The sequence below is a fragment of the Trachurus japonicus genome, chromosome 16 (assembly GCF_045865225.1).
Source record: "Trachurus japonicus isolate A0001 chromosome 16, Traja_1.0".
In the NCBI taxonomy this organism is placed as follows: domain Eukaryota; kingdom Metazoa; phylum Chordata; class Actinopteri; order Carangiformes; family Carangidae; genus Trachurus; species Trachurus japonicus.
Window position 1 is genome coordinate 18,201,583 of NC_140922.1, and position 24,122 is coordinate 18,225,704.

General features: G+C 43.2%; 3 protein-coding genes across 8 annotated transcripts in view; 2 read left to right on the forward strand and 1 right to left on the reverse strand.

Moving 5' to 3' along the window:
- Positions 1–10,832, forward strand: part of iglon5 (IgLON family member 5) — a 147,041-nt gene extending 136,209 nt beyond the window's left edge. For 2 of the 3 annotated variants that reach the window (XM_085802343.1, XM_085802344.1), the window contains exons 5-8: positions 372–503; positions 776–896; positions 2,020–2,171; positions 3,926–10,832. In XM_085802343.1, the coding sequence (XP_085658469.1) occupies positions 372–503; positions 776–896; positions 2,020–2,171; positions 3,926–4,029 (509 nt within the window). In that variant the 3' untranslated portion in view covers positions 4,030–10,832. Of the gene's footprint in view, positions 1–371; positions 504–775; positions 897–2,019; positions 2,187–3,925 lie in introns of all 3 variants that reach the window. The other variant, XR_015037864.1, reaches the window with a different exon arrangement.
- A 1,748-nt stretch (positions 10,833–12,580) lies between these two features.
- Positions 12,581–16,750, forward strand: LOC146972301 (tyrosine-protein phosphatase non-receptor type substrate 1-like). Its single transcript, XM_085802336.1, has 5 exons — positions 12,581–12,777; positions 13,558–13,872; positions 14,863–15,294; positions 16,539–16,625; positions 16,713–16,750. The coding sequence occupies exons 1-5, from the start codon at positions 12,687–12,689 to the stop codon at positions 16,742–16,744; spliced, it is 957 nt and encodes a 318-aa protein (XP_085658462.1). The 5' UTR covers positions 12,581–12,686; the 3' UTR covers positions 16,745–16,750.
- A 1,300-nt stretch (positions 16,751–18,050) lies between these two features.
- Positions 18,051–21,419, reverse strand: LOC146972302 (free fatty acid receptor 2-like). 4 transcript variants are annotated; one of them, XM_085802340.1, is made up of 2 exons: positions 21,093–21,419; positions 18,051–20,204 (listed from the first exon to the last, which is right to left on the reverse strand). In XM_085802340.1, exon 2 carries the CDS (start codon positions 19,936–19,938, stop codon positions 18,910–18,912), a length of 1,029 nt encoding a protein of 342 aa, XP_085658466.1. In that variant the 5' UTR covers positions 19,939–20,204; positions 21,093–21,419; the 3' UTR covers positions 18,051–18,909. The 4 variants fall into 4 exon arrangements, with proteins under 4 accessions (XP_085658466.1, XP_085658465.1, XP_085658463.1 ...); XM_085802339.1 differs by having other exon boundaries at positions 18,051–20,207; XM_085802337.1 differs by lacking the exon at positions 21,093–21,419 and adding an exon at positions 20,820–20,959.
- Positions 21,420–24,122: the final 2,703 nt, after the last annotated feature.

The window sequence follows — 24,122 nt, forward strand, 5'->3', positions numbered from 1 at the left end:
TTCCATGTAGAGTTTTGTCTGACAGCTCGTTGCACAGTTCATTGCATGAAACATCGATTAGCATTTTTTATATGCGATCTTGCTTTGTGATCAATTTCATTCATGAATATCATTAATTTCTACCACATCACACAGCCCTATACTGTACTGTATGTTGCTACTAGAGAAATGTATCCAAAGTACCATTTCAAGATGCTCTGTGTGTTTTTATGTGATATCCACAGTGGTGTATTCCTTGATGTTCATAAATCACCTGTAAGAGTGATGACCCTCCCTCAGCTGTCTGTCAAGTAGCACGCCTTAAATCAGGAACCTGGCTGACCTTCCATTTGATATATAGTGACCTTTGACATCTTACCTCATGTCTATAGATGGGTTGGTGAGTGATGGGGAGTTTCTAGACATCACAGAGATCAAGAGGCAACAGGCCGAGGACTACGAATGCATCACCAACAACGGAGTGGCTCCGCCCGATCAGCGCAAAGTCAAGGTCACCGTCAACTGTAAGTATCCCACAGTAGCCCAGAGGTGATAATTCACCTCACACCCAGTTTATAGCACAATGATGTATTAATGGTATATGTAAATACCGTAGCTGCATTATTATGTATGAATTCATACATCTTAATTTTGTTCTCCATGGGGGTTTTTCAACCTTGCAGCCCACCCCTGGCTGACCTAACTCCACTTCTCAGCGAAGGCAGATGTATACTAATTGCTGAATTCCCTCCTTCTGTTTTGTCCCTTCTTTCCCCTCCCTCGGTTTCCCTGGCAGACCCTCCCATGATCACAGACATGAAGAACATGCCGGCCCATTTGGGTAAAACAGCCATCTTGCGCTGTGAAGCCATGGCTGTCCCGCCGGCCATCTTCGAGTGGTACAGAGATGAACACAGGTGAGACCGGCTGCGACGAGTGCGCCGCTGATTCGTTAGACACTTAGATCTCAGTCACAGCAAAGCCAACCAAATGTTATTATTTTTCTCTCCACACTAATCATATGTTTTTACCTTCAAAATGTCAACACCAAAAAACAAACCTTGCATTTTACTGTAGAAATAAATATCAACTTAGATGTTGTTGTTAACCTGTGTTTTTGTTTTGGGACATTGACACTGATGGGTCGACGCCTCAGCGTGGCAGCAGAGGAATGACAGCTTCTACCAATAAAATTGCCTGACAACTGAAACGCACCAAATATTTTAATAGGAATAAATACATTGCGGGAGCAGCTGTTGTTTAAACACAAAATGTCTAATCATTGAGACCAGGAGGTTAGAAAAGCATTGAACCAGCTGAGATTCAGAAGTATGCGGGCTGTATCCGTGCCCCTCCACAGATGTTGGCTGTGATTGACAATTTAATGTTTGCCAACCAAAAGAGGATGGAAGATTATTATTGTTTTGGCATTTCAGTGTGGACAGAGGTCTTTATAAAACAAAATGACCTGGAAAAACCTATTTTTACTCATAAATAGCTTTTTCAAATTTCTCCTAGCATATTGCAGTTGTGCTCTTGGCTACCCCTGACATTAGTGCAGGTCTGAGATAATCATATATGTTTTTTTTTCCATCTCTGGAGGAAGATAAACTTGTTGAAAACCTATTTCCTCTTTATTACCTCGACATAGACTGTCCCTACAAGTTTATAAAAGGTCCCGGAGAGCATAGAGGAGTCGGGGTGATTTGGCATAAGGCAAAGTAAGGCACAGAAGTACTTAGACAAGCCTTTACCAGCCAGAGAGAGCTGTTAATAGAGTATAATGGGCCCTAGCAGGAGGTCTCTGTTATTTATGGACTGTTAGATTTCACTATTAGCGCAAGGTGAGACAGAGCCGATGTGTGGAGGGGGTTTGTCTCTGGAGAGATGGAGAGGGGTGGGGGAAAAAAGCCTCTTATGAGGGCTGAGTCACTAGGTGCGATGTTACGTTATCTCTTTTTCTGTCACACTCTTTTTCTCTTTCTCTTCCCTGTTTCCCTCCTTCGCTTCACTTCTGCCTCCCCCGCCGCCGCCACCCAGGCCGGTAGAGAACGACAACACCCTGACGATCAAAAACGAGAAGACGCGCTCGCTGTTGCTGTTCAGCAATGTGACAGAGAAACACTTTGGCAACTACACCTGCTTTGCCTCAAACCGTCTGGGTGCTTCCAACGCCAGCATGCTGCTGTTTCGTAAGTTATCACACGGTGCGACATGCAGGTGCACACACACACACACACACACACACACACACACACACACACACACACACACACCATGACAGTCAGTGTGCACATTTCTGCCAACCCAAGCTTGCACAAATACATAAGCGCGTTCAAATTTATCTCATGTGACTATCAATCAACCTGCAAGAGTTTGAGCAGACATGACACGTTACCACACAACGATACATATGCAATGACACTGTTTTTCCCTCTTTGCCCAATCTCATTTTTGCTCTGCACACAGCACAGCGTCTCCTCAGCCCTCTCCTCCCTCCTTCTTCCCATTTTCCTTATTCTCCGCCCCATTAAAGCTTTGCTTGCCTACATTACCGTCTCTCTCTCATTCGTTCTCGCTCTCACCCTCCATCTCTCGTCTGTACACATTCCTGCACACACACACACAAAGTGTCTCTCTCTGCTCTGTCCCGTTACCCAAGAAGTTGTCATTTCTCTCCGAACCCAATTCACATTAACCGTTTAACCGTCCCCAATGAGCGATTTCCTAGCCTTCCATTTCCCAGCAGCCCCCCCGCCCCCTCCCCCCTCCCTCCTTTACTGCATTCGGCATTACCATCTTAAGTGAGTCCTTCATCTATCCCCCTTTCTTCTTTCATTCCTTTACCCATTATCTCGGCCAGTCTCCCTTCAATGACTCACTCTCCCATCAGGCCCATACATCTTCCTGCTCTCTTTCTCCACCAGCGCTGCCACTTCTGTCACCCTATCTCTCCATCATCTGTCCCTCTGCCTCCTCTTTCCTTCCTAATCTGCTTCTGCCATCGTTAGAACACAACAAACCCATTTCTGTTCTGGACCGGCCACGGAAAATCTGACCATAATCGGATACTTTTGTGGCATTTCTATTCATACGCTTTCCCTCACTGTCATTGCCCCCCCCCCCCCAACTTTGTTTCCCTGCTTTTGCACCTCTTTGCTCACCATTTTAAAAGTGCCATATGTAGCCTTTTAACATCAACAACCCACTATCGCATCAAAATTGGCACATTACTGTAATTACGCTCAACCAGTGAGCCCATTTCTGGGACCACTGGCAGCCTACACTGGCTTCCACTTTGTGTTGTTCACTGATGATTTGTCCAATTTTCAGTTGTGCTGTAACTTTGCATCCTAAATATGAGATTCCTGGTGGTATATGATTCATAGTGAGTAATTATATCCATCTGTGCTCTTTAGGGAACCATTCTCAGGTTATCACTACAGCCTTTAATAGTTTTGTAACTTAAGTAGGATAGATTTACCATGACCAAAACCTGGACATGAGTCCCTGCCCCCTTTCATTTTACTCATTAACTCAATGATCTTTGATGGGATCATCCACTGGATCAAAGAAGAAGAAATGTAGATACTGAAAAATTCACCATAAAATATTCACACAAAACCGTTTCAGAAGGAAAGCAGTTGGATTATGGGAAATGTAGGTCTAATTTTGAGTTGAGAATATATTTTTTAACCTCTTCTCATTAAATGATTGTGACAATGTGATTCATTCTTAATAGATAAAAAGTATATCTATCCACTATAACTTTATAATAGGAACTAGAACGAAGAATGTGTCTGAAAACAAAATTATTCCAATTTTAAGGGCAACCGTGTATCTGCAGTGAAAGAATTTGTTATATAAGCACAACCAGAGAACCTTCATGTTATACGATGTAACAGTACATGACTCTCCTCTCATTTTGTTCCTTCTGCTCCTCCAGGACCGGGGGCCATACAGGGGCGAGGGGCCGGTTTACACGCCGGGCTGAGCTTCGGCGTGTGCGTGTGGGTCTCCCTCTCTGCCGTGTTTCTGGTGAAGGTGTAAAGATCGAGCTCCATCTGGAATTGTCCCTAAAAGTCCCTGAAAGCCACCCCCGCCCCCCCCCTCACCCAACCCCCTCCTCCTCCTCCTCCCTCTCCTCCTCCCCTCTCCCACCCACCTTCCCTCCTTCCCTCCTTCTCTCCCTCCCTCCCCCCTCTACGGAAGGAAGAAGGAAATGAAATTCTTTAATTACGAACCCATCACTGTGAACAAAAAGAATATGCATTATTCCAGGAGCCATTGAGTCATTGCATCAAACACACGGCCACATCAACCCCCCCTCCCCTCCCCACCCCACCAACCCCCAGCACCCTCGATTCAATTTTGAGGTCAACTCATTGTCATTATCTCTTCCTCTCTTTCTCGCTCTCTCTCACCCTGTCTGCATCTTTCTTCTTCTCCCAGAATGCCTTGCAGATTTGTCTGACTTGGTACTTCCCCTCCTCACCCTGTTATCTTCTCATTATTACCACTAGGCTGATGTTGATAGAGAGTGTATATTAATGATTATTGTGTTGGTGATCAATGAGAAAATAGATAATCTAACAAATGGACGATCATTTATGTAATATAATACATAGACTAATGACTGACCTACAATGTTTGCCTTATGGAAATTATACATGAAAACACAATGTTATGGTGGGTATTTATGGAAATAATAATGTGGTACTGGCGGTCATGTGACCTGTTGAAAAATGTCCAATTGGTGGCCATGTGACGTGTCACCCTTTGATCACACACACACACGCACACACACACACACACACACCCCTCCCTACATTCAACATGTATGGCTTTTTGGTTTTAACTGTGTAGCAGTGAAGCTGCTATGAATGATGTCAAAATGTATAAAACAAAAAAAGGGTGGGTGGTGATGGCGTCAGTCTTAACTACCCCTTTATGTAATTTAGGGGGGGTTTATACCAAGATTTCGCATGTAGACCCCCTCACTACCCAGACCTTTTTAGCCACCCCCGCCCCTCTGTTCTATGTGCCGTCTCTAGTCGCCCTCAGCATCGCTATAGTGTTCTCTGCTCCGTGTCACGCCCCCCCCCCCAAGCCTCCCCTCCCTCCCTCCCTCTTCCTCCCCAGTGTAAATATATGCAGTACAGAGGCCACGCCGGTGACCTCTAGTTGCCTGGCGCCGAACGACATCTCCCATCAGCCTCGACCACGCTCCAGTCTTCTGAAGCAGCAAGTGACTGTCCCGTCCCCGTGGCAACGACGTCTTCTGTTTGGAAGCTGCAGCTCCATCCTCTGTGTCGCTTGTTGATAGCATGTACCGGTTAGAGATGTTCCTGTTGTGATATCATCCTCCCCGCCCCTCCCTCCCTCCCTCCCTCCCTCCCTCCCTCCGTCCAGCCCACTCCCCGCCCCCCCTCCCTGCACTGTGTCTGTTTTACTCTGCAAGGTTACCTGCTTTTACTTTTTTGGTGTTAATAATACTACCGATGATGATGTTAATAAGTATTTGAATAACTATGAATAGTAATTCCATGTGAGAAAAAAAAAAGAACAAAATCAGATGGTAATGAGCCGTGCATTGGAAAAATAATTTTTGTACTTTACTCTCAGAAGTCACACACACATTGAACAACAACAATGAAAAAACAACAAAAAAAAAGATGTAAAGTTTTCAAAGTGATGTGCTCTATTTTGCCATGACAAGCTTTTTAAAAACACATTTGAAACAGTCTGGAGGATAATTTCATCTGAGTCCAGAAGCAGTGAATGATTATATAATTTATAATTTGTAACAGTTTATGTATTGGACTTTTTTTTTTAATTTTTGTCACGCTGTTAACTGCATCACACACACATTTACAGCATATTTGTCCACTTATCATAGTGTGTCTCTCTCCGACCAGCTAGATAAATGATTTGGATCCATGTCGGTCTCTGGTCATGGCTGTAAGTCAGTTCTTGTTCGGCCAGGCCGCAGGGAGATAAAGATGTAATTAGCCATTACCTGTGGTTGGCTAAGTGAAGGAGCCCGGGCTCCACCTGTCCCTCCTGCCGGCCAACGATGGCCCCCATAAATCAAGCTCAATCCTGCCACTGACAGGAATCCTCTTCAAGGACAACCTCGCCCCGGTGCACCAGTGCTCTCTCCAATGTGTACCTGTGACATGCAGGCATGGGCACTACAAAACCCCGCATGGCACAATTATCCAGCCACTTTCCCTGTACAGCACAAACAGCGGGCGGTAAGCCCGTATTTCAATGCGTGGCGCTCGTTTCTCCCCTGAAACACTGTTCTACTCACATGCAGCGACTATATGCAAATTTGCCATAACGAGCCTGCACGGAGAGATGAGTTTACCCCGGCTGAACCCTGACTACTGCGACCTTAAGGGGGAATTACTCAGTGTTAAATCAGTTGTCTGAATGTGTTTTGTTTGATTTTCTTTGAAACCAGCAATAACCCCTTAACTCTACTGTGCAAGAGGTATCAGATATGGTTAAAGCTGTGGTGTAATATCTGCCATTAACAAGATATATCAAATAAGTCTGTTGTTGTACTTTTACTGTGTACAGTACTCTGCAATGATTGTGAAGCTTTGTTTCGATGGCCCTTAATTCAAAACACTACATGTTGTATTCAAAGAGTCTTGCCCTCTGCGATGTAGTCGGGTTGTCCCGTGTGACTGACCACACACTGTTTGTGCATGCACCTTGTTGCTCCAAAAATAATGATGGGTTCCATTTCAAGCACAAAAGCAGGTCGCTCGGTCAGTGCTTCTTTTCTCTGTCTCGTTCACCTTTTCAGTCGCTCACTATCTGTCTTTCATGCTGCCTTTTTCTTTCTGTTTCCCACTCATATACCTGTCCATGTCCACATCCCACTGGGTATGTCAGTGGAATATAACATCTGTATGTACATAATCTGTCCTTGATGAAGAAAAAGAACAAAAAAACTGATGAAAAGAAGAAAAAAAACAACAAAAAACAAACCAAAAAAAAAAAAAAATCTGACAAAAAATAACATGCTGTCATGTTTCTCAATGTGGGTTTGAAAAAAGCACGTCAGTGTTTGTGTATGGGTGGATTTTGAAAAAAGAAAAAGAAAAAAAGAAACAAGAACAAGAAGCAAACATTGTATGTTATGTTTGGGTTTATTAGAAAAGGGTTCAAATGGAGGCGGCGGGAGGGGGGAGGGAGGGAGGGAGGGGAGGGGGAGTATGACTTGAAGTCCTGGTGGTGATAAACAGAATCTGGGCATTTGTACAAACAAGCAGCAAAAGAACATGTTTTTTCATGAGTCATGATGTATGTAAATGAGTCACACTCGTGGTGTCAGAGAGGAGGACTGGAGAGGTGTGGGCAAGAAGGCGGCCGATCCCCAGGGTGCACTATTTGAGGGTAGACGAGGATGCTGTTGAGAGAGCACCCGCTCCGACGGGCCTGTGGGAGGATACCCTGACAATGCAAATCCAAAAGCTGAGAGCCAGAGGGAGATGGGATGACACTAACCAGACAGTGAACTCTCCATTTCATTGGAAAGAAGACAGACAGCCGCTCATATTGCCTTTCCAAACTCGAGCGCTGTGGTCTTTCCCGCGGGAGGGAGTACCACACACTATTTGTGGTTGCACTATGTAATATGAATAGCATTAACATAGCCTTGATCACAAACACAGTCTGGCCTACTTCAAGTGTATAAATAACACCCCAACTGGGGTTCAGTGAGTTTACAGTGATATAAACAAGACGTTTGCTCGGCCCCTAATTACATTCGGTGCACCCTGATGAGAAAATGTTGATTGGCTCCTGCAGCTGAAGGTTATGATAATCTGTTTACAGAATCTTTGTTAACAAGGTGCATGAAAAGTGTGGTGTGGAGCTCACAAAAGTGGCACGTATTGACAGGTTGCAGCCCATGTTTTTGTTTATGCAGAGATTTAATTAAGAGATTTACACATGCAACAGCCAGAGAAGACAGTCGATTTGTGTGGTTAAATGAATGGCAGGACATGGACTCTAGGAGAAGGGATTGTATAGGGTTTTGAAATACATTTAACAGTTTCGGATCACTGTGCCTTTGCTGAGAGGAGTCAGGTAATTAAGCTCTTTAGGGTGTAAGGACAGATACTGCACATTGTTCCTGAACTGTTGTAGTGAAACAGTAAAATAATTATAGTGCTTTAAAGGCGAGACTAGAATAGCAGAAGGAGTGCAGGTCTGAATGTACCTCTGTCTTTGTTTAATGTGTGGCAGCAGGCTCAGGCTGCCTCTCCTACAGCACCCTTGCTACGTTGAACAGACCCCGAACACACCTTCAATACAGAGTGCAATGGTTAATCAATACATTCGACTGAATGGCTTTGGAATAGAGCAATTTCTCCCCGGCCTGCCTTAGCAGGTCCCTAGAAGCTAAATTGATCAAGTGTCTATAGACCAGCCTTAGAACAGAGAGCATAATTCATCATGCCTGATACAAGACACCTCTAATTGCACATCGATTTTAAGCCCTTCTCTGAAACTATTTGGGCGAGCTATAATGTCAGCTCAGTAAACTGTGTGTTCAGAGCTATGGTTCAGACGCAGGGAATGAAGAATTAATCATTTGTTTTTCTTTTCAAGTCAATCCGGGTTAGTATTTGTTGTTTGTTTTTGCTACATAATAAAGTGTTAACCAACATGCTCCCCAGGCTTTTACACTGTACGTGCAATTTGTCGGGTGCTGTCGCGTTGCACTATATTTTATTAGTAATGACAGAGATGCAACCTGATCATTTTTGCAATTGCGAATGTCAGCAGCTATTGATACTATGTATCTAGAGGCTTATGTCTGGACACAAAGATTATGAGTACAGAGTAAGAAATTATATGTAAGAGACTGTGATTCGATAACGTGGGAAATTGCCAACGTTGCACCACCAGAGTCAGCACACCAAAAAGGACGTGCTACGCAGAGTGACTGTATATGAATGATTATCACTGCTCCAGAACCACGCTCGCGTCCTTTACAGCAAAGTATGCTTAATTCCCATATATTATCCTAATTATCCATTGTTTACCAACTATTGCAGGCTCATTCAGTTCTCATGGGCAAAGTCAATGTTGCAAGTCTATTAAGGCCCAGTACTGTTCCATTACCACAGCTAATGAGTGCATTAGTATAGAGCGTGCAAGAGAGGACTGTGACGAGGAAAGTGTCTGTAAGAGTGAGCACTTCAGGTGTTTGACAGGACGTAGGATTCCTTTTTTAAGAGTCGCATGATAGATAGATAGATAGATAGATAGATAGATAGATAGATAGATAGATAGATAGATAGATAGATAGATAGATAGATAGATAGATAGATAGATAGATTTTAGAGTGTAGTGTTTTGTGCCAGTTATTAGCTGATATTTGTCGAATAGATTCCGTATGCACATCATGCCGTTCAGGTGCTCTGTATATATTTACAACCTCAGCTTGCGGCAAAGATGTGGGTCCATGGAGCCACCGGCCGGGCCTCGCCCCTCTTCCTCACTGCTACTGCAGACGGCATCTTGTCAATCACTCACCTCTCTAAGAACACGAGCGTCTGGCTAATTAACAGCGTGCTGCACTCCACCAGTTGAGCAACAGCAACGTTTCGCGCAGACCATATGCAACACAATGGCGGCATCTCGCCCACCATGTCTCCCCTAGTCATTAAGTCGCCCACCTCACATCTCCAACATAGAAAGAGTCCCATTACTTGGCCTCTGTGAATCACAAGCCCACGCCTGGCATTTTCCTTGTCAATCAACCCAGGGGTAAATATTGGTTGTGGTGCTGAGAACTGACAGGGGAAACTTGGATTTCTTTCAAAAGTGACAGCACCAACTGGTGTTTTTGTGCTGATTTATATTGCGGTTATGAAATGGTAGGGATGCCTGGCTGCGACGAAGTCACCGATGCGGGCTACAAGTGTCTTATTACTGTGTGAGGGGCGCTGGAGGCTGGGGGTACATGACAGGATGTGTGATAGGGGCTTGCCATGTGCTGTGTGCCTCAAGAGGGCAATAGGAGTGAGGAGATGGAGGAACCCTCACTGCACAGTAATGGAAAATGTCTCATTTGGAAACTAATAACAAATTTTTTACCAGAAGAGAACCCACCGTGTATAATTGAGGGAATGAGTTGGCTTAGGTTAGTGTTGAATGTGGAACCCATCTCCCTCTCTCTTGCCCCTTACTTTTCTACTTTCTCGCTCTCTCCCTCTACACACACACAGACACACACGGTTTCCTTCCTTCCTCCTGTCCTCCATTTCTTTTTTGTGTGGAGATAACCTGTAAAAAGTTCTGCCCTGCCACCCCTTTAGTACTCGTGTGTACCCACTCTGCCATTGCTGATAAAAGATAGAAATTGTGTGTGTGTTTGTGTTTGTGTGTGTGCGTGTATGTGTGTGTGTGTGTGTGTGTGTGTAGAGTATGTAAGAGTGTGTACCTGTGCATATAAGTGTGTATTGAGCTCCACAATGATCATGAGTATTTCAAGGAGCGTTAAACAGTATGTGTGTATCTGTGTTGTCTGATCCGCACAGGGCAGGAGTGTTTGGTTCATTCACAGCACAGACTTACAGGCGTTTGTTCGATTTGTCAAGATCTCATCATCAATGTAAACACACAAGACGGGAATTTAAAAAATAAATAAATAAATAAATAAAAACACAAGAAAAGGAACAACACATTTGTCTTCTTCTGCACTGACAGATGCTCAGTGTTGTGAAGCGATGATTGTACTCTTTTTGATTCTTTTAGTTGCTGAACTTGTCCTCTTTGACTTTTATTGGAGTGCGTCTCCTTTTTTTTTTTTTTTTTTTTTTTTTAAAAATCCATCAAGTGGAGTTTAAAATGATATCAAATGGAGGGAGACAAAAAAATAAAAAACGATTTTGTTTTTAACAGAAGACACTGTGTGTGGTTTGTTGCTGGGAGCCCAGCTCTCTCTCTCTCTCTCTCTCTCTGTCTTGGCCCCTGTGGTTAGGTGAGCCTGCTTTTTGCTTCCTGCTGAGTAAAGACTCTCGGCTTTTGTTGTGTGTCTGTCATTAAAATGTCTGAATGTTTTGTTTGATGAGACATTGTCACATTGAATGATTCCCATTAAATTAGATGCCAACAAATGAAATTAATGTCAAAGAAATAGAAGTTATTTTATTATCATTACCATTCGTTAATATGAAAACGACCCAGTCTGAACTAGTTTGTCAGGGTCCAGTTTGATTAAAAGGAGTTGTTTTGTTTTGAAGGTTTGTTGCTTTCATGTTGGGTTGTCGCCAAAAATTAGAAACCATATGCACACAAGGACACTCTCCACTTGTCTCACTTTTGTTATTGGTAAACATCTGTGCCTCCTCATTTTCAGTCCACTTCTATTTAGTCATTAATCATCAAACAAACTGAAAATGGCCTTAGGAGCTAATCTATTATGAATGATGAATTATTATTTTAGTTTCAATATAAACCTGTACAAGCTTAATGATCAAGCTGTTGTGTGTGAAATAACATAAACAACACTCAGCTCTGTGTAATATATTAGATAAGTTTAAACCAGAGCAAAAAGAAAACAGGAAATGTCAACAGAGTGTTGGATATTTCAGAGTTTACTGGGCGTCTATGGCACCTCTTGCCCATGTGCTAACTTTAAATGTGTGATTTGGCAAGTACAGAGTGTGGTGTAATAGAAGTGGGTTTTAGATATAATCGTCTGAATCATGGTTTTTCAAAAAGAAAAGAGACAAACTTAGAAAAAAACAAAATGATGCCCCTTTTAGTCATTGCAATTATGGAGTCTTCACCGAGTGGATTCTCTGTGACGTGTTCGTGGCGGACAGTTTGCCTCGATTGAACTTACAATTTGAAACTTTTGTTTCTTGCTTTGATGATGATGATTACACCTAGCCTCACAAGTTTTGCCTCTCCCCCACCCTCCCCAGAGGAACGCAGATCTGAATTCATTATGCTGTAGCTCATTAGGCCACTCAGGAAACTCATATTTACAGCTGAACAGTACACAAGAAAAACTCCAAAAGCCAAAATCAAAACAAGAGTTGTGGAATACATCAACGCATTCAGTAATATACTGCAAATCTGTGAAACAAGAAGAAAGAATGTGTTACTTCTTGTAAACAACCGAAAATGTGAAGCTCCTTTTAATGGTCACTTGTATCAAGGTTTCTTTGTTTTTGTTTTTTTGTTTTTTTCAAGTAATACCTCATTAATGAGCACATGTTTCAGATAACTGTAAATACAAATCCTCTGTGACCTAGAGCTTTTTGTGAAAACATTACACTCATTCCATTCCTCCAGTCAAAAGTAATTGCTTAAAATTGATACACAAAACCTCACAATTCAGATTTTTTTTTTTTTTTTTACATCATTTAAGGAGCCTCAGCACAATAGAACATGTAGAAAACCTGTAGAGGTGTGGCAGCAGCACGTGCTTGCTGCTGCGCTGTGGTTTCAGTCAGCATGCAGAAGAAGTGCCTATTTTGTTTGCCAAGACACTGACACATGTAGTTTTTTTTTCACCTCGACAGTCTCTGAGATTCAGGTTTCTGTTGATGCATGACCTATTAATGAACCAGAACCTCTAACCGAGGAGTGCGACCGAAGAACAAGCTGACGCCAACAGATTTTAAAAGCACGGTAAAGCTTCAAAGTCTAAGAGTCCCTGAGAAATGATTTCACCAGTCAAGCTTGGAGTAGGGAACGACAGCGGCGTAATGGCAGCACTGTGTTTGCTTCTTTTGTTGGCAGGCCGAGCATCAGGTCAGTCGTGTCACAAAGTGTCTTGTGTTTGTCGCCAAAAGCTCAGTAATTAGGCTACAGTTTAAAATTAATTGTATTCAATTAAAATGTTCTATGTTGCAATATGTAATCATGTAGCAAAGATTTACATTATACCTCCTACAAATGTATCACCTGCAACAAAAATCAGTCTTTCTGCAAAGACTCACAACAGAAAAAAAGAGTCTTCCGCCTCCGCTCTCCCTTTAATAATGGATACAAGTCAAAGGTGGAGAGATGCAACCTGTTGTTAGGCTGTTGTTGTCATGTTTGCCGATGTTCCCTGTCTGCTGCGCCCAGAGAGACTGAGTGTTTTGCTTATCTTTTCTGCAGGATTTCATCATCACACTTAATAATCACTTCATCACACTTGGCTTAGACAAGTAATCACTACAATCAAACAGCTATTCTAAAGCTGTTGAAATCTTTTAGATTCAAGGGTGTCTGCTTTAGTCTTGGTCGGAAAAAGAATGATGCTTTAGAAAACAGCACTCGTCTATATATACGTAGGTGAAGTTTATCACATTGGAAGTCATTCAATAAGTGTGTGGTGACATGTAAAATTGGACTTAATTGACATCCAGTTGTTTTGTTTTAGGGTGTGAGAGTTTTTCCATCTGAGGGTCTGATAAACTTTGCTCCCAGCTGTCACCCCAGCATACTAAACACACATTTAGAGCATTTGTAGTTGACCTGCAGGGCTGCTCTACACTTTTTAGAAGTTCTTTGTATGACATGTTGTATTAATGGCTCTGTCTTTAGCCCTGACAGCGACCCCAGAGGGAATGAGGGTTAGACAGTATCCTCCCTCCCTCACTGTGATGCGGGGTGAAACGGCAATCCTGTCCTGTCATTTCAAAGTTGAATCCCTAAAGTATGGGGTTCAGTGGTTCAAAATGAAGCCGGAACAGCAGCTCATCCCAAAGTCATCCAGGCACATCTTTGAGGAAAAGAATCAAACCTCGTCCCTGAAGATTACTCAGGTCGCACCGGAGGATTCTGGGAGGTATTACTGCGAGGTGAACGTCCTGCAGAAAGACCCAGAGAGGGGCAACGGCACCGAGCTGGTCGTCCTGGGTGAGAAACAAATAGCTGGTTTCAGAAGGGAACATGCTTGTAATTCATTAGAGCTGCTGTGCTTTGTTGCCACGCCGGTAATTATGTCTCATTTGTATCTTTTTGTGCACCAGTGCCACAGTGTTTAGTGTGAGGCGGTTTGATACAAGCGCGAGCGGCCGCGTGGACCATGCATCACCAAAAAAGAAAAGAAAAAAAGGCCAGGCCAGATCTATAAAAATTCAACTCATGTGAAATTCCCTCAGAGTTCATCTTTTTGCCTGAGCAGTTTCATGACAGATCTAGAAATAATCACCCCGGCACCATGCGCAGTGCCTTGTATCGATCTTGCCCAGGGAATTGAAACTCACCAGAAAACAAGGCAGGGAGGGATGGCTAAATTATTATGTGGAAATCCTCCATGCGGAAGAAAAGATTCCTTTTGATTCTCTTTGGCTGCAATGTTGCCTTCACCAAATAACAATTGATACTGCGCGTTTCTTTCTCTCTCTTTTTTTATTCTTGCTCAAATGTAATATTCCAGATTCATTCTGCTTTACATCTATTTAAGATTTTTCCAATCATATATTTAATGTGAAATACTTTCTTTTTCCTATCATTGCATAACTGTCTTCAGTGATGTGCAGTACATATGGTAATCATGGATAGAGAAAGGAGGAGAACAAGCAGCAAGAGAAATAAGAGTGGTGATAGTAATAGCAGGGTGATTCAGAGGAGCAATTTAGTGGAAGACACTAACGTTAATCATCAGGGTTTTCTTATTTCTCTTCTCAGAATGCACCATCGATGCATTGATTTTGTCCAACACGCACATACATACAGCAATCTGTTCATGTTTGTACAAATTGCAGTATTTGTATGTGTCCTTGTTTAGATGGCTACATATGGACTTTGCTGTATGATTATTTGTCATATCAGTATAAAACATTGCACAGTAAATCTCATCTGATGCGTATATGCTTTGTTCTTTACCCCTTCCTCCCCTGCCAGCACCGCCTCACCTTCCCAAAATATACCTCCAGATTCCCCCAGACCCCCTGACTGGTCAGTGGGCTCTGGTCTGTCTCACTGGGGGATTCTACCCCAGCGAGCTCACCCTCACCTGGACCTACCAGAGCACAGCAGCCGGCATCGATCACCTGTCAGTCACCAATTGCACCCTCCCTGCCGTCAGCCCTCACCCTAACCTGTCTGAGCACGTGGCCTACGGAGCCCTGCTGTCCTCAGATTGGTCGGTCAACTCCACAAAGTCGAACCAGCCCAAGTGTTTCCAATTAACGGACGACCACAGTCAGGACGTCTACATCCTCAGCGTGGTTTTTCTCCCGATGAAACAGTCTCTGGATGCAGGAATCACCTTCACCTGTGGGGTGCAGGACCACCCCACCATCAGCTCGCCTCTGACTGCCTCCTTCACTTGGGGTAAATAAAAGAAGACTTATTTTTACCGGTTTAATTTGGAAGCTTTCTAACAATGTTATTCCAAATGTTCCTAAAAAAAATGTGACTTCATGTTATGCCCATCAACTCCAGTTATTTCTTCTTCTTTTTTCCTGTGCCTATGTATTTTCTTCTGTCACTTTGGTGTGACAGATGGCTGTAAATATTATGATACCCACTGTTTGTTATACAGAGGAAGCCTGTCAGAGCTACTATGAATCACTGCTGTGGCAAATTCAGAGCGTGTGTCATTGCAGGTTGGAAAGAAAGAAACACTGCACCAAGTTGACCTAGAATGTGAAAGTAGCCTGGTTTAAACTGCTGAACGCATGTTCAGATTTCCACGAAGCTCTGCATGTGGTTGATGAGCAGATGTGATGAACTGGTTTTTCACCAGTTGCTAAATTGCATGATTTCATTATGCAGTATTATTGTTATTTGGGGTCAGTGGTGACTCTTCTCCGCTCTCCTTTTAGCCCTGCTTTGGACTGTTTCAGTCTTCTGTTTTTTGCTAACCTTGACTGAACCTAAACAATTAAGTTGCAGAAAACTGAAACAGTCAAAGATGCTTTAAAAAAGAAAAAAGCTCTGATCCTGACAATTCTGTCTTGACCTCCTTCACATCATTTGACTCATAATGAGACATATTGATAAGAGCTGCTTTAATAATAATCTACAGGCTTGTATCTTTGACCTTTCATCTAAAAAATAGATATGATATATCCCAGTCGCTCGATTCTCATGCTCGACGCTTCGACCAGAATGTTTTCATGCCCCTCCATCTAGTCCTTGGACCTGCTCCAACTCTGAGTCACTCCCCCCCGATCCATGCAGAAAATGAACTGCAAACCCCCTGATCCCCCAAAACAACCTCCTACATTTCTGGCCTAAATAAATTACACAGTCTGCACCAACACTGAGTTCAGACACAACTGAGCCTCACATGCCACAAGTCACTTGCTCAGTGTTTGCCCTACTTGACTGTTAATGTGGGTCAGACATCGATCATTCCAAGGCAACAGATTGCCTGCAATGCTGCATACTTGAACAAATTAATGATTTTCCCAATCAATGTTTAAACACCTCTCCTCCCAGGAAGGAGGTGAACGTCCATCAACCGAAGCCAGTTCAACCTCCCTGATTTCATTCTGTCGTGCTCAATACCATGATAAGTCAGTGCTAATCAGTGTTGTCCTTTCTTTTCTTTTTTATGCTCTACCTTCCAGATGCTTCCCCTAATGAACTGGTGGCACACTTGAATATCCTCAAAATGTGTTTCCTCTCTGCAGTTGCTGTTGTGTTTTTATTGGAAGGTGAGTGAAGAAGCCGCTTCGCTAAGAATTACAGGAAAAAAGAAAAGAAAACTGTGATATTGATTCATGTGATCTGGTTTTCCACAGCAGTCAAACATCTGTGTGAAAAGGGAAAATGATGTCATGTGAGTACAATAGTCTCCTCTGCCTTTGGTAAACACGTCCCTCACTCACATACACGTGCACACACTCATTCTGAGCTCTTTTTCTTATTGCCTCGTCCCTGTGACCTATCACACGTTGTCAGGAAAAAGTCAACACTGACGCAACAACCAATTATTGTCTTCCAGGAAACACAAAATGAAATAGGAGAAAGGACAAAAAAAAAAAAAAAGAAGTGACGGATGTTCAGTGCGGCTCATCTAAACAGACCGGCCTTTGACAAACAGCATCACACAAATTCAAGTCCTCTCCAGATAAATGAGAATTAATTCTAATCAACAGTTTCCTCTGCACCATGAAAATGGGTGTGGGCCACCTCCCCACCTCCTCCTCCTCTCTCTATCTATCTTGTATTTGATATTTGAACATGTCTCCCAGTTTCATGCTGTATTGTGCTTTGCTTTCACATGCAGCACTGTATATCCTCCAAACACTGATGCATCGCTGATTCCTTTCTTCACATCAAAGCTATTTATCTCTGTAACCCTTTTACCGCTATGGCGTGCTGACTAGCGTGTTTCTGGATTTGCTCATTGTGTCGGTGGCTTGTAGCCCGCACATCTTACTCATTCACTTGGGTCTGTGTGTCAAAAGGAATGCTTCATGCATGATCCACCTGTCAAACAGATACAGTGATCAGCTCAACCTCCGCGCAGGCCTAATCCTCACCAAACAGGATTACGGTCGATGCCAGCGCTTGCCTGTGTGATAGCATTGTTTATGTTTGCGGTGTGTGGGGCGAGATCTTGATTCACGTGTTGGAGGAAGTTCCTTTTAAAATTAGGGCCTGTGTGCACTGCCAAGAGCGCCAAATGCTGCCAGTAATAATGACCATTAAATTTAGAGCGAGATGACGCATCAGCAGCAACAACCAGATTAGTGATGTGAAAGAACACCCTTTTTTCCCCCTGTTCAATAAATTTGCTTTTGCTCATTCGTAATCCTCATTTTTCATTCTAAACTGCTTCTGTAAAGTCATTGTGGGTAAGAAAATGTGTTCAACATGGCTGATTATCTGGTGAACACATCTAAGTTCATGTGAGGCAGCCCTGTGTCTATAAAAGATGTTCACAGTGTACTTCCTTTTACACTCTCACACACATACAATTTCCTTGTACCTGACCATTGCCCATGCAAATCTATTAGTCATAAATGTGTCATCATGATGATTTGTTTGTGTGTTTTTCATTTCTTCATGTGTCGTCCTTGATGGAAGCGCACGTGTGTCAATGTACTTTCACAGAGACATTAATGAATCACAGGTTATGTAAAATATATGTTTATATGATTTACGTATGAAAATAATTCTTCTGTATTTGTCTTATGCAGTTACAAATCCTTCTCATACAGCCTTCAGACATTTCACATGCATATGATTCACACATTGTGCTACTTCAATACCACATGTCATTTGACACGTACAGTGAAATGCTTCTAATGAAAGTACAGTATACATGCAAAGATGTGTTAGCTACAATGGTCGCTGTCATGTGAGGCATATAAAGCAAACTATGCTGTGTGCAATGCATGTTTTTGTAGCAGTTACATTTTCCAGTCATTTTCAACATACTTGAATATTTCAAAACTCAGTCTGCAGTTCTGTTTTTCCCCCTCCTGACATACAACACGTATGTTGTCACCAACAGATGACCACAGACATATCCTGTCTGTGGTTAGATCTGGTGGGAAGCCTTTATCTCTTACTGCTTTGACGTCCAAAGCTGTTGCTTAAATGTTCATTTGTAGTCGGGCGTTTCCACCACGGAGCGCTACGACATCTGACGGCATCAATGGAGATGTTGGGAAATCCTGCTCATGCGTCAAAAAAAAAAAGTTTTTTGTTTGAATGTGACAGTTCAAAGTGGCCTGTCCCTGAGGTTTTACATTGCACACATTACACTGCATAAAACACAGAAGCAGTGGATAGATAGGTTTCCTCTCTGGTCTGGTTTCCGAATAGGAAGTTCATCACAGAGTCAAACAGACGCAAGCCTTGCTGTGTACAGTATGCCAAGTCATTTTCTCACATAAAAACATAAACACAGCATTAATTTCCTGCTTCCAGGGATGAAGAAATAACAAATTAGCAAAGGCAGCTGCCCACAGCTCCCTTTCAGTCAGCTCAGATAGCATTGATCTCCTCTTGTGTTTGTTCCTTATCTTGTGTGGTCTTTTCACTTTCCCCCCTCAAGCTCCCACAGGACAGGTGACAGGAGAAGTACCTGTTTAGGCGACTTTTAACCCCTTTAATCAGCCCACCCACGTTCCCTCTCACAGCAGAGGAGGAGAAGTAGAAAATAAGAGGGTCTAGACAAGCGTTGAAGGTGCTGCACAGCAGGGCCTTGTCTCGCCAGAGAGGACTCTCCCATTCAATAAAACCCACAATGTGCGAAATGTTGTAGGGGCCAAAACATAAAGCGAAGACCAGCAGTGTTCCTAAAGCCATGCCAATGGCCCGGTAGCGCCGGCGCCGGTCAATGTGGTGCAGCCTGGATAAAATCCTGATGAAATTAATGTAGCAGTAACTGCAAATCAGGAAAGGGATTAAGAAAAGTACCACAAAGAGCTCCAGACGTACGGGCAGGAGGACCTCCAGCTGAGCATCTGTAAAATTCTCATAGCACACCACCTTTTGCATTGGGTCGACGGTGGAAAAGACATTTGAGCCGTTTAAGTCCAGGGTGTCATTTGGAACTTGGTCAGAGGGAATGAAGGGGATGATGAACACAATGCTGAGGTGGAGGAAGGAGAAAATCCAGAAGAAGATGCTGGCAGCAACAGCGTAGACGGGCCGTCGCCTCAGGGAGTGCTGGATGGGGAAAGCCACACCCAGGTAGCGCTCCACGCTGACGGCGGTGAGGCAGAAGGTGCTGTTGTAGATGGTCATGTAGAAGATGAAGCCGGACAGCGGGCAGAGGAAGTAGGGCATGTTCCACTCCATGTTGTCCACCACCTCCTGCATCTTAAAGGGCAGGAAGAGGAGGAAGAGGAGGTCAGAGATGGTCAGGTTGAGGAGCAGGATGTCGATGGGGGCGGCTTTCTGCCTGACTTTCTTGCTGAAAGTGTAGAAGGCGAGGACGTTGGCGGGGAAGCCCAGCACGAAGGTGATGATGTAGACGGACAGACACAGGCCGGTGTGGCACTGCTGCATGGTGGCGGCCGTGAAACTCAGTCAGTCAGTCAGGAATGGAGACGTGTCACATTATGTCCCCCCCGAACCCAGGGGAGGAAGAGGTGGTTGAGGTGGTGGTGAGTACACGGCGGCACAGGGAGGTTTGATCTGTCAGACAGTCAGAACCACAGGAGACGAAGGCTTCTTATTGGGTCAGCTGCCTGGAACAAACCCGGCGAGACAGCGTGGTTTTCCTGTCCCCACCGATAAACCAACGCTCATCGTTTCCTCGAGGGCTTTAAGCTCTGCTGATAAGACAGAATGGGAAGAGATTACCACACTGCACAGCACAGTATTTCAACCCATTGTCCATCTGACACTTGGTTTAAGAGAGCACTGCTATACTTTCTCATACATTAAATTTAAGCTCACAAGCTGAGAGACCACAGTAAGAACACAGAGATAAACTCTTATTTCTTTGTTTTGTTATATTTCTTCCTAATTTTTATTGTGGGTCTGAATTATCTCTTAAGGAGGAGCCAGTGTTTTGGCCTGGCACATGGTTCTTGTATACAAACTGTAACACTGTGTTATTGCTTCCTTAGCATTGTAAATACAGTACAATGATGCTTTTATCATTAACTCGCAGGCCCCTGTTCTCACTACGTGCGCAAACACTGGGCATGTTGTGAAAATGATGACCCTCATAAACATAATGACTTAACTACACCAGGGAAATGAGCGTCCCAGAGCTTTAGCCGGCACATTTTCACTACGCTTTTGTCATCAAACAATGTCTATATATCTTATTCCTGCATCTTATTTTGAAGGACGTACAAAATGAAGACTAAAGGAAATTGGTAGAAGCGTTGAAACAAACACTGAGAGAGGAATTATTTGAAGAAAAGCTCCTTTCTTACCCTTTGAGTAATGAGCCGGAACACATCAAAGTGAACATGTGTGACCAAAGCTCAGCTCTTTTATAGTGCGGTGACAAAGCAGGGGATTTTTTTTTTACTCTAGAGGAATGTGTTGAAACCAAAGAGTCACCAGTTTGAGCAAGTTGAAGACTTCCCTTCTAATTGTGGTTAGTCATTACACACACAAAAAAAATCTCTCTGCCTCCACAAAGCTTCCTGTTTTAATGCTTTCGAAAAGGAAAATCTTGAAGAGAAGGAGTAATTGTGCCTTACCTTATTCCTTTGCTGTGTGTTCCTTGGCGCACCCACATGTGGTGATTGCTCAACTGTTGTATTTGATCTCCTCTATTCACCAGCCTTCGGCTCCTACCTGCTGTCGCCTGGCACGTCCCCCTATTTACATGATAATCTAAACATCCAGCGCAGATAATAGAAATTATTAGGCAGATACTACTGCAATTTATCACCCACACTCGGCAAACATGGTTTCCGTGGTAACAACTGGCCTTTTTGCATTGCAGGCTGTGCGAGCCTGTGTGATCGTGGGTTATTAAATCACATTTAGTTATCCATGCTCGCTGTCTCTCCAAGGACTACCTTTATTATGAGAAGGAGGGGGGGAAAAGGGCATTGACAAAAGAGATGACTTGTTGTCAGAGTGGTCCCTCCCTTCCCAACGTGTGGTGGTGGGGGGGCCATACTGTATATGGTTGTCCAAACAGAGGCTGGTTGTTTACATAGCCAAACACTGCATACAATATAAGATAAACTAAAAACACACACACACAGCTGATTTATAGTTTATCCACAGAGGACTGATGAGCGATGAGGCTTCCCATTGTGAGTTGAGTCTTCTGCAGCCCACCGCAGCACACAACACCCAGAGATGTGGGGGGGTCACCGGTCCTTTTTGTACTCAGGGGGTTGTATCACAACAGCGGGGTCTCTCAAACAGGTAAAGCACGAAGCACAGGTAGTCATGGTTAATTTTGCAAAGTAAGAGAAACAAGCTTTTGAAGTAATAATGACTCCGAGGTGTACAAAGAGTCCTTTTGATGTTTCTTAATGTATGTAAATCACTCTGAGGCACTTTCACTTGAGCTTAGCCCTTAAACACTTGATTCCCATGTGCGAGTTTTGGATATTTTGTTGCCATGTGACCTAACTCCTTATTAGATATTCGTCCCCTTTGCCATGTTTTCCGACTTCTTGCCCCAGCTATTGATCTTATTTAAAAACCCTCTTTCAATTTCTCACATGCTCCTGCACTCCTTACAAAGCCGCCAAAGGGAACGTGTTTGAGTTTCAGGAGCCGTGCTCCTGTCTGAAATCATTACATTTGTATTCCACACATAAATTTCACACAATCACATTGTATTATGCAAGCTGGAGTATTCCACCGCGAGAGCCGGTTTTACAGGATGACATCAGGGAATTTCTAAGACACTGTTTTAGCACAAACTTTTAATGTAACGCTTGGTGATATTTCATCACTGCAGGACAACCAGGTTTTGTAATTAGGCAGTGAAAGTTCCCCACTGACACACACACACACACACACACACACACTTGGCAGGAGCAGATCTAAAGGGACATGTCGGCAGCTTCTCCTTTTTTACTTCCACATTGCATATTTTACAGAATAGTCAAAATAGTGCCTCTGATAGGCAGAGGCTGTTTACATTAGTCTATTAAAGTTATTAATATAAGACATCCTAAGCTGGATCATTGTACATTTCCTCATTTAGTTAATAGCTTTAATTCAGTAGATTATTTGTATCACTAAAGTCAGGAAAAAGAGGACTAACCAGGATTTCTGAAATAGAAAAGTTCCCCCACCGCAAAATAACCAGACCAGGGCAGATTTTTTCTTTTTTTACTTTTCAGTTCAGATGCATTTTCTGTACTTTTTTATTTCCCAACATGAAGGACTAATTGTAGTTTTGAATCCACACTGCCACATTTTTTTTTTTTAAAGTATATTTTTTGGGGCTTTTTTGCCTTTAATGGACAGGACACTTGACAGAGAGACAGGAAATGGGAGGCAGAGAGGGGGGGAGGGGGTGACACGCAGGATTCGAACCGGGGCCGCCTGCAACGAGGACTACTGTATAGCCTCAACACATGGGGCGGGTGCTCTACCAACAGAGCTAAACACCGCCCCCACACTGCCATATTCATCAGGAAATACTGAATGCTTTACTGTCATTCTTATCACAACAAAGATTGTCACATGCAAATTTATAACATGTAAATTTTGTGAATATCAACAAGAGACTCTTCTGAGCATCAGTCATCTCAGCAAATGGCCCAAAACAACATGTTTATGTGCTAGTGACAGAGCTGTAATAATGACTAAAGCAACAGACCAGACTGATCTTGTATTTGTGAAATTTACACAGCAAGAAAAGTGAAATGTGTTTTTATGATGTCAGTGGGTTGTGCCTTAACTTGTTCTTGTGTCATGAATCTGATTCATTTTTAGCAGTAAATTTGTTATAAAAAGCACAGACACCTGATGACCCTTCAGATTAACAGGGTGTGGACAAACATCCTCTAATCTGACTTCCTGAGTAATAGTGATTTACTATTTAGCTGAGATGGCGCAAAAATTCTGTATAGCAGTTGTCGTAGCAATAGACGGAGCACTGAAGCTTGTGTTAATAAACAGCTGATTCACTAAGCTGTAGGTCAGGTGTGTTGTGTGTGTTTCCGAATGCCCAAAATAAACCAGGCTGGCACTTCCAGGCAGGTACACAGGTATGTGTGGAAAAGGAAAAACCAGGGACTTTCCCAACAGCACTGGACAGTTGGAGTTGTTTGAATGGAGCAGACCCACAGGCTCGCTGTGTTTTTCAGAGCTCGATATGTAATCAGACAGAGACTTTTGCAGCGCGATGATCTTTGTGACAGAGTGAACAAAATGGAACAAGAACATGGCTCAGATGTACAGTGTTGAAGAACAGAGAGAAAAAGTCTGCAGAGCAGCAGCCTGCATGGTTACTGAAGCAGCAGGAGGAGAATCATACATTATATAAGCCAGGAGTAGAAAGATTTATTGGTGTGCCAATGTAACAGGCTCCTAATATCAGAAACCAAATGATGGAGTTTTTTTTCCAGCACTGCAAAATCTGTAAAACCATCAGGGATGTCTCGGATTCTACTTTTCTCTTTCCTTTTCAACTAAATTAATACTGTATTTCACCAAAATATGTCTAGTTTATGGTCCTCAGCGAGGGTTGTTTTTAATCTTAAGTATTCCTGAGGTTAAGTAGAGAGGGTGAGCAACAATGCTTAATGGAG

Bases quoted from the DNA above. Each gene is read 5' to 3' on its own strand.
- LOC146972302 (XM_085802340.1), bottom strand. From the start codon at position 19,938: ATGCAGCAGTGCCACACCGGCCTGTGTCTGTCCGTCTACATCATCACC.
- LOC146972301 (XM_085802336.1), top strand. From the start codon at position 12,687: ATGATTTCACCAGTCAAGCTTGGAGTAGGGAACGACAGCGGCGTAATG. The intron at 13,873-14,862 runs GTGAGAAACAAA...CTCCCCTGCCAG, and splicing joins CACCGAGCTGGTCGTCCTGG to CACCGCCTCACCTTCCCAAA. The intron at 15,295-16,538 runs GTAAATAAAAGA...TCTACCTTCCAG, and splicing joins GACTGCCTCCTTCACTTGGG to ATGCTTCCCCTAATGAACTG.